At 41.5% G+C, this 10,273-nt stretch overlaps 1 protein-coding gene across 1 annotated transcript in view; it reads left to right on the top strand.

Moving 5' to 3' along the window:
- LOC109917363 (cytoplasmic polyadenylation element-binding protein 2) overlaps positions 1-7,664 on the top strand; it is a 98,200-nt gene extending 90,536 nt beyond the window's left edge. Inside the window, exon 11 of the mRNA XM_048603171.1 lies at positions 7,639-7,664. Coding sequence (XP_048459128.1) covers positions 7,639-7,664 — 26 coding nt within the window. The remainder of the gene's footprint in view (positions 1-7,638) is intronic.
- The last annotated feature ends 2,609 nt before the right edge of the window (positions 7,665-10,273 follow it).

Below are 10,273 nucleotides of genomic sequence, written 5' to 3'. Positions count from 1 at the left end.
TGCTGCTTGGCCTGCTGTGTTCATCCAGCCCTGCACCTTGTTGTCTCGGATTCTCCAGCATCTGCAGTTCCTACTATCTACTGAAAATACTCAGTTTTGGCAGAATTTTTGGAGCGGAGTTAACAGTTCTGTGACCTCTCATCAGATCATTAGTTCTGTTCCTCTCTCTGCATGAATTATCCAGCCTCCTCAGACTTTCCAGCTCTTTTTGCACTATATAGTTACAGCCCTTCGAGTGAGCATTGAAGTATTTTTTTTTTGAAAGACCTTCAACCCTACCTTGTGCAGTGAGTTCCAGACTTATGCCCTCAATGTTGGGCTCGTGCAGCAGCCCTCAAATTCTCAGGCATGGCGGCAGACAAGTCAGTTTAAGTCATTCAAAAAAGTTAAGATACCTCATACCACAAACAAAGTTAGTGTAGATTGCTCCACCACGCTCTAGATAAACAGCTTCTCCTTGTCCCCTCTCCAATTCTTCATACCAATTAGTGTAAAGTGGTTATGGACCCCTCCATTACAGAATAGAAATACAAATTCTAGTCGTTTTACAGTCACTGTCACTTCTGTAAAGGATAAAGGAATAACCCACCTTCCATTGAGTTCTTTAGAAACGTTAGATCTAGGTGAGATCACAATTTTTTTTTGTAAGGTTGCAGCTTTCGCACTTCAATTAAAATATAATTAATTAGATTAAAATGAAACAACGAAATTACCAAGCTTTCTTGAGTAAGAAAAAAATTTTATTACTTACTGACCCTGGGGTGGGATGTGGTGGGAGGGGGAAACAAACGCGCATAGGCTAATACTTTTTTAAAAAGAGTTCCATAAATCTTTGAGATGTTAAGTTATAAAACTAAGGCCAGTTGTTTGTGTTGACGCGCATTCTTGAGCAGTGGTGAGGTTGTTGATCTTGAGTTCTTGATGACTGGTTGTTGTGCAAGTTTTTTTCATTGGGCACTGACTGAGGGATGAGGCTTGCAATACACTCGCTGTTATCACTTTATATTTCTCTGTTGCTTAAAGTAGCTGTTAATACACGTCCATTTGTATATTTGAGTCTGCGCCATCGTCTTTGTAAACTGAAGACTCTACAGGTAGCCTTTCATCTCCCAATTTGAGAACTTATGCAAGCGTCAGACAAATAGGATGCCTGTTTCTTGATACCAACTTAGTTGCCTAGTTTCACTATCCTTGGATGAAATGATACTTTGACTGACTACAGTGAAACTATTTTGTATGCATTTCCTGGACTTGCCTGAATTTTGGTCAGGTGATCATGGCAGTCATTTTAGATATATTTGTTCTTTATAAAAATTGCTTTCAAATTTATTTTGTGGAGGCCTTGGGGATGAAAAATCACAATGAAGATTGAATTTGAATAAGCCATGTTTACCATTTATTATAGAAAGCAAACAAGAAGCAATGAAAGTGTTAGATTCCATAAAATGAGTTTGGAATTGTGTTGCAGGGGGTGAAAAAACACAGCAAAGGAGTCTAGCCTAACACTGACTTCTAGATGTTGTGGCATTAATAAGTATGATGGCACCTAGTCAGCATAATACTTATTAAAATATGGGTTGTTATGCTTACTACAGTGAAAGAAAATCATCTCGAGGTTTGATAATGTATTTGATACGTATTGTGCTCATTGACAAGCAGTGCTGTTTTAATGACGAAATAATATAAATGTACATATGACCAAATGTTATTGAGTGTTTCGTGTACATCTATTTCATGTGGTAGGCAATTCGAGAGTATGACAGTTTGCTGAAACAAGCAACTGGCTGATTCTCAAAATTCCTCTATAATGTGCTGCAGAAACTATGACTCACTGCATCACATCATTCCCGAGAAAGGTCAGTCATATAGATGTGAAAAGAATGTGCCACACAAGGAAGAAAAATTCACATCAAAATGTCACATGGAGTTTACTCTTCACACATCTGGGAATATTCTATTTCGGTCTGACTGTTCACTGCTTTAACATTTCCTTCTGACATTCATTAAATCAATTTATTAAAGCGTATGTGTTCTCTCCACTGCCCTCTGTCCCCTTTGGAGATACAAAATGCAGTTGTGTTGTTCTGACTTTGTGTAGGATGTTATTTTAATATATTGATGTATGTTTTATATCTGCAAGAGAAAGAGATGAGTGGTGAGATGAAATGTATTTTTTTGAAGCTGTAAAGTTGTACACTTTGGCAGGACGAAGCGAGGAACTAAATATTTAAATGGAAAAAGACTGCAGAAAGCTAAGTATACCTGCAGTATGTGGAGGTCCTTGTTCATCAATCACGAAAAAGTAGCATCCAAGTTCAGTGGATCCTAAGGAACACAAATGGATATTGGACTTCATTCCTTTTGAAATTGAGTATTAGAATAGGAAAGCCTTACTAAAACTCTACAAGAAACCAGTCAGATCGTACTTAGAATACTGAAAGTTTTGGAAAGATATTGGCATTTGAGGCCGTCCAGAGAAGGTTCACTAGGTTAATCCTGGTCACAGATGGAATTTATTATGAGGAGAGATTGAGTAGTTCGGAATTGTACTCATTGGAGTTTAGAAGGAGAAGAGATTTTATTAAAAATAAGATTCTTGGGCATCTTGATGTGGTGGGACTGTCTAGGACCAAAGGGCATAATCTCAGAATAAGGGGTTGCCCATTTAAGGCAGGTGAGGAATTTCTAGTGAAAATTCTTTCTAGGTAGTGAATCTATGGAATTCTTAACCCGGCCTCTACAGCTGTCTGTGGTAATGTATGTTCAAGGCTGAGACAGATTTATTCAGTAATGGCACCCAGACTTATGGGGGGGAAAGGCAGGGAAGTGGAGTTGAGAGTTACCAGATCAGCCATGATCTCGTTGAATGGTGAAGCAGATTCATGGGGCCAGATGGTTGACTTATGCTCCTCCATCATAATATCTTAGGACTACTTGCAAATGAGGAGCTCTGAAGTGCTTATCCTGATCATTGGAACTGAGTTCTTGAGTTCTATTTTATGTGTTGTATTGGCAGCCCTAACATTCTAATAAGTGGAACTGTTATTAGGTTAATTGGAAGGATAGTATATGACTTCTTTTAAAAAATGTTTGCGCAAACATATTTTAGGAAAAGGTGAACAAACGACAGGTTTAAACTAGTTATCACAATTTAGGGGATGTGACATAACGAGCACTTGAATTGAAAATAAGGATTTTCAAACTGATCTTGTTTAGAAAATCAAATGTGGTTATTATCTGAAAAATATCAACTTTAAAGCTTAGCACTGTACCTACACACAGCACAATCTAATTGACTGTACTGGAATGATGCATATGGAATATTGAATCTGTGATGGACTCAGTTTATTAAAAATGTATTGTCAGGATGAACAATGTATGATGTGATATACTAGTGGTATAATGGAAGTGAGTTTCCTGTGGCTGGTATCCTGATTACAGGCCAATCATCATTGTTTCAGTTCCATACTTCAATCTTGTTGATCAGGGAAAAGCAAGTGGAGGCAATAGTATTGATCATAAAAATGGGAAAAATAAAGTCTGACAGTTGCTTTTGTATCTCTTAGTCTGACTTTGGAGATGCTGGAAATTGACTATATGATCGTGTTCTTTGCTGCTGGGTTGGCGGAGAAAGGGAAGTGGCACAAGAAGCAGAAAAAATTCTTCTCAATATTCACACAATTCTTCTTCATTTTAAAACATGACAGTAGTTTGGATTTTAAGTGTAAATTGGTCCAAACTAGACAAAATATGCAGGAGAGACATGTGCACAAGCACATATGGAAATGATGACATCTGAATGTCCTTTCACCTTTTTAAATTTTGGGAGTTAAGAAACAGAATTGCCCTTTTGTGGACTCATCTGCACCACACTGATCCTATTGAATAGGTTGCAACATGGCTCTGGCAAAATGGTTGTTTAAGCAAATCTTAAATTCTTTTCCTTCTACTTAACTTCAAACCAGAAAAAGTATGCAACAAGAGTACGAAACAATTTGTAAGCGTATATTATGTAACGTCACATTTGGCTATGTAAAGTGCAGCATAGATCCATTCCTTTACCTGAGATGCCTCGCTACACTTGTAATGCAGATTTTATTTGCAGTAGCCATTTAAGTTTCAAATATTCTCTGGGGCATATAATCTGAGGGGTTTAACATCATTGTCTACCTGAGGCTAGAAATGGCCCCTCCTGATTGGCTTCCTCAAGTGCCACAACACTTAGTCCAGGACCTTGAAGCTTGTCTGTTGGCAGCAGTTGTCTGTCAGCTGTTCTTGACTCTATGTATTGGAAGATCTGCCAGTTTTAGTCATATCAAACAGCATCTTCCATAAGAGTTGATAATCCACCAGCAGCATTTAATAGTTTTCCCAATGTGCACCCCTCTAAACAACCTACACAGCACTGAATCGTGTGTTGCAGGACTGATCAGGGTGAACCTTTTGCAAAAACCTCTTTCTTTCTGAAGTACACAATTCAGGCGACACTATCTTCACCACAGCTTCCATGAGCATGTTGCCTGGAGTTAGTAAAACTTGAGTGAGTATAAAGAATCTGATAGGTAGGATCTTTTTCCCTTGTGGTCAAAGTGTATCTTAGTGCTTGTTTGTGAGTTACAGCAATAGTGCATCTGCTTAGGGAACCGTTTGACAGGATCCACCATTTCCAGCAGGGCCTTGAGGACATTACATGTTGACATGTGATCTGTGCGTTTATTTCCAAAATTTTCCTTGTGGGGCAGGTGGTTTGGCATGGTCCAACTGAATAATGTTTCATGGAAACATAACCAGACCCATCTTTCCCAACAGCCTGGATAAGTAGAACTTCAGTATAAAGTGATATTTGGGCAGAATTTTTTTCCTGTCTACTATGACGTGAAAAATGGCAAGGTGCGAAAGCACCAAGAAAATGGAAACAGTTAACCTGAGGTTGAGGAAATATTTTGCCATCATCCAGCTGCTGCTTCACATAAACATCCCTGTGTTCTCCATGGTCACCACTTGTTCATGCAAGTTAACAGTGACAGTTATATATAAATATATTTTGTTCATGATGTTTTTATAAACAACATAGATGAGAATGTAGGGATGACAGAAATTGGCTGGTAGGTTGACAGTAAGGAGGTAAGTCTTGGGTTACAGAGGCTGTCAACTGTGGTTAGATAGACAGATAAGTGGCAGATGGAACTTAACCCTGAAAAATGTGAGGTGAAGCATTTTGGAAGGAGGAGCAAGACAAGGGAATACTCAGTAAATGGCAAGACACTAAGAAGCTCAGAGGAGCAGAGGGATCTTGAAGTGCTTGTCCACAAATCCCTAATGGTGACAGGGCAGGTTGATAAGGTAGTTAAGACGGCATAAGAGATGCCTGCCTTTATCATTCGTGGCATAGATTATAAGAACAGGGAGGTTATGTTGGAGCTGAACAGAACTTCGGTTAGGCCACAGTTGGAGTATTGTGTGCAGTTCTGGTCGCTGCACTGTCAGAAGGGTGCAATTACACTGGAAATGCAGAGAAGATTCATTAGGATGTTAGCTGGGATAGATCATTTCAGCTAGGAAGTGGTACTGGATAAGCGAGGATTGTTTCTTTTGAGCCATGAAGTTTGTGTGGTGGATGGGGGGAAAGTGGGATACCTGTTGGAGGTATATAAGATTGAGGGGCATGGACAGGGTGGGCAGAAAACAGCTGTTCCTGTTAGTTGAAGGATAAGTAAAAAGGGTTAGAGTCTAAAGGTGAAAAGAGGCTTAGAGGGAATTTGAAAAGTTTTTGTTCAACCCAGAGGGTAGTCAGGGTCTGGAATGCACTGCCCAGGAGGATAATGGAGGTGGGTAACTTCAACCTTTTTTAAAAAGTACCCCCATGGATGAGCATTTTAAGTGTCATAACGTTCAAGGCTGTGGGCCAAATAATGAAAGTGGAACTAGTGTAGATTTATCACAGATTTGCTGATAGATAACAATGAGCCAAATGGCCTCTTTGAATTATAAAATCGTGCAGTAATATCCTTGTCTTGTACCAGTCAAGATGGTTGGCTATGGAGAGTTAGGCACTTGGTCCAACCAGAGACTAGAGATTACTGTCTTTGCAGTCTGAGGACTAAGCCACAATCAGTCCAGCAGGTCAAGTACAATCAGTCCAGAGATTACAGGCAATTTAGTTACAAGGTTGTGGAGAAATCAGTCTGGGGTGTTGAGTCAATTCCTGCAATTTGACAAAGTGAGGGATCGAATATGGTTTGAAGTGATGGCAAAACAGTTAATGGTGTTGCACGAGTGGGAGAGGTAGTAAGGTGCCCACAGTGAATCAGAAGATAATGTAGAGGTCAAGAAGAGTTGGTAGTTCTGGAGGATGAGGTGGGAGAGAGCTGTTGAATGGATATGATGCATGCAGTATTGAGACTTGTAGTCCATGAGCCATGGTACAATGGAATAGTTGGATCAGTAGCCCTGCAGAAGAGGAAGCAGAGAGAAAATCGTAGTTCTTAACCTTATGATGATTATTGACCTTTGCGCATTGTTGGGCGTTATGCTTCACCCAGCTCTTGCAACCAGGCTGGCTTGGTTTGATGATGTGGCTTCCTGTGGCATTCCCCAAGATCAAGGACTGCCCTCCATTCCTCTGTCCCATCCACTAAGACCTCTATATCCCTGCCCACAAAGTAGGGAACAAACTCCTTTCCTCTGGGCCAGGTCCCAGATGATATGGTCAAGCATCACTGTTTGAGACACCATTCCTGCCTTGCAATGGCTGAAAGGGTGTGCAGCTGGACTTTATAGACATGCTGTCCGAGGCTTGAACACGCGGTGGAGAGCACCTCCACCTCTCCTGCCATGTAATGCCCAGGAACCTGGCTGCATAATTAATTGAGATGAAAAGCAGGTTGTGAGCATAAAGTTGCTCTGGATCATGAATTGGGTGTCATGCAATTGTTGACAAAATACTTTAATTTTAACTAATAAGGGGAAAATTCCACCCATGATGTTTACGTACTGCAGGTTGATACACAGCTTGAAGCAGCCACACACACAAAGGAGGCCCATTTCATTCTGCAGTTAAGGAAGGTACTAGGCTAGAGGTTTGCTATGGCTGAGGAACATATTATGAGCCAGACTTTTGCCTCATCAATCGACACCTAGCAGCTTGCACCAGATGGCCAGATTTTTGTTTGCAGTGGAGAGGGAGCATTGGTCCCACATGTCCAGTTTCTATTTGTCCATGGCATTTTACTCCTCCCTGGTATTTGGTGTTTGCTCCAATTCCACCTAACCATGTTCCCAACACTTTTCAGGTATTCTGACATGATGAAGCAGGCTTGCAATTTCTTGGCCCAGCTTTTTGAGAGCTTTGACCTTGTTGTGCTTTACTTTGGTCCTTGGTACCTGTTCAAACTTGTTGCAGGTGCTCATAGGTTTGCAAGCCAACAGCACTACGTCCAGTGCTGCAGTTGTATTGAACAGTACCATTTGAACTTTGGTACTTATTCCCATTTGGAATCCTCCAGTGCCTTGAGCCTGTCAGTTAATTTTTGACATCTGCTTCCCAGCCTGCGCAATTCTCTCTGCAAGGTGTAACCTGCAGCACACTGTTCAATTTGTAAAACATTCTCTTTACCAAACATTTTTTTTTTGTTAAAGGGCAAGTCCGAAAGCCAGTAGAATAAAGCTGATTTGCATGACTTCTACAAATTCAGTTGATTGCAGGGGTGGAGAAGGTGTACATCTTGTTTAATTTTTGCTCGATCTCAATTGCAAACTTTTGCCAAACTAGTGTAAAATGTAAAAAAAAAAAATTGTCAAATGAACAAAATATTAGCCATATGTCATACTTAAAAACAAAGTGCTGGGTAAACGCATCTGGGGGACCCTCTACACACTGAAACCAAGTTAATGTTTCAAGTCTTAATATGACTTCATTTGAAATGTTAATTCTGTCTCCACTGATGTCAGACTTGCTGAGTTTTTCCAGCACTTTGCTTTTATTACATACATTATTAACTAAAGTCATGTTTCAGTAAGTTTGAGTTTTAGCTATCTCTTGTTTTCTATTACTCTGTAAATAATGATGGCTGCAAAAGTACTTTATTTTGCTATAAGGCAGTTTGGAACATCGTAATTACATGTAGTTCAGATTAGACCTATTGAACGTACTGTATTCCATCCTGGGCACCTCAGGAAGGTTTTATTAATCTTGGGGTACAGCTCAAATACACTATAATTACACTGGCATTAAAAATGGTAATTTATCACAGATTACATGAATTAAAGCTTAATTAATATATAATGGCTGTATTGCAAAGACTGATCTGTATGGTACTCTTGGCAATATACTTGTAAATTTATACATAGTTTTTGCTTTGGGAAGAAATTCTCTTGAGTATTGGAGATTAAGGGGTAATCTAATTAAGATGTTCAAGACAATTAAAGCCATTGACAAGATAGAGAAATAAAAATGTTAGTTGCCGCCTTCTAGGTGGTATGCTTTGGTGATGTATTTTTTCTGCCAGATGCATAACCTCGACTACAACATGCAGCTCCTGTTTATTGACCATGAAGGTTTGCAGGCTGCCTTCAGGATGCTGCCTGTCTTTTTACCGGGACCTAATCACTGTCTGGAACATGGTCAACTTGCACAGGGCCTACCCTCCATCAGGAGTAGCAGCTATCGTCAGAGCCATTGCTCAGGAATCCACACCTCCACAATTGCGGGTTCGAGTGGCTGGCAGAGCAGAAGGCCGTGGCTGTGGGGTTTGGTGGGGGATCAGGGTTGTGGACGTACTGGGTGGCGGAGGCCTGGGCTGGATGCTCCTGCTGCAGGAATTGGCACACAGAGCAGCAGTAGACGTCTGGCTCGCACCACTGCTTTCCAACTCCTTTAAAACGGTGATGTTCAGGCCCAACATTGCACACCTGGTTTGAGGATGTTCAGTCTTTGCGTGCCCCTGCTCAGATGGAATTTCATATTGGCCCCAGGATCCCGTACCTCCGCCGGGAGCCTGTGCCCCACAATCTAAATCGCCTCCAGAATATTTCTTTTATGTCTCTTAAAGATACCAAATGGCAGACCCTGTACAGACTGCTGCTGCACACCATCCATCTCTTCTCCTTTATTCACTGCCTGGGCACACCATGTGCCCATTTACTGCTGGGTGGTGCTGATCACAGTGGAGGGCTTTCTATGCAGGAGTCCTCCCTCTTTCCCTCAGGGATCTGGGGTGGAGGGTGTTGCTTGCAGCAGTCCCATTCAACCACAGATTGCCGTGGTTCACAGACTCCCAGCCCAACGGTTTCTTTTGTGGCACTGTGGAGTCCATGGACCATGTGTATATTGAGTGTGGGTGTTTGCATCCCCTTTTCAGTTATCTTAACCCTCTATTGTGCTTTTTGGTTGCACTTTGGCCCAACACCCCTGATCTTTATTCACCCGATATGGAGGGGAGCGGGCAGGTCAGAGGATCTCCTTATGAGTCTGCTCCTGGGCTTAGCCAAGCTGGCCATTGACAGGTCCAGGCAGCAGGCTGTGGAACGGGCCATTTAGGCTGACTACCTGCCACTCTTCCGCGGCTATGTTTGAGGCCCGCTATTCCTGGAGAAGGACCATGTGGTGTCCACCAATACTTAAAGCCTTTAGGGAGAGATGGGCACTGCGGGTGTGGAGTGCTTTATTTCTCCTTCCAATTGTATTTTGATTTAGTCCTTGCCCTCCACTTTGTTTCATGCGGACATTGCCCCTACCAGGGCTCTCCTTGTCATTGATTCCCTGGCCACATCGGTGCTTTTTCTGGTGGTGGATTCCTAATAATGTTATTTATACAACTGGTGTTTCTCACTGTCCTGCACCTACACACATACAGAACACGGGTGCTGGGGAATGTTAAGTACTACAGCTATATGGCAGTAGTGTAAAGGTTACAAAAAAAAAGTTAGGGCTTCATTTAAGTCCGTCAAGAGGGCATTGTTTCTATTTAAATAATGCATGTCAGAGTTTTGGTGGAAAACAGAAGATTGGCACGGAGCTAAAATGCTTAGAGAACTGGTGCAGACACCGTGGGCTGAATGGCCTCCTACATTGTAAATATTCTGTGAACTGTTCCCTATAATGAGGGGAGTCCAGAACAAAGGGGCTCATTTATAATTAGCCAATACAATGATTTCAATTATAGAGATAGTAGGAACTGCAGATGCTGGAGAATCTGGGATAACAAGGTGCAGAGCTGGATGAACACAGCAGGCCAAGCAGCAACAAAGGAGCAGGAAGGCTGACGTTTCGGGC

The sequence above is a fragment of the Rhincodon typus genome, chromosome 1, assembly GCF_021869965.1.
Source record: "Rhincodon typus isolate 14 chromosome 1, sRhiTyp1.1, whole genome shotgun sequence".
In the NCBI taxonomy this organism is placed as follows: domain Eukaryota; kingdom Metazoa; phylum Chordata; class Chondrichthyes; order Orectolobiformes; family Rhincodontidae; genus Rhincodon; species Rhincodon typus.
Note: the sequence above shows the minus strand (reverse complement) of the source record. Positions and strands in the feature narration are given on the sequence as shown.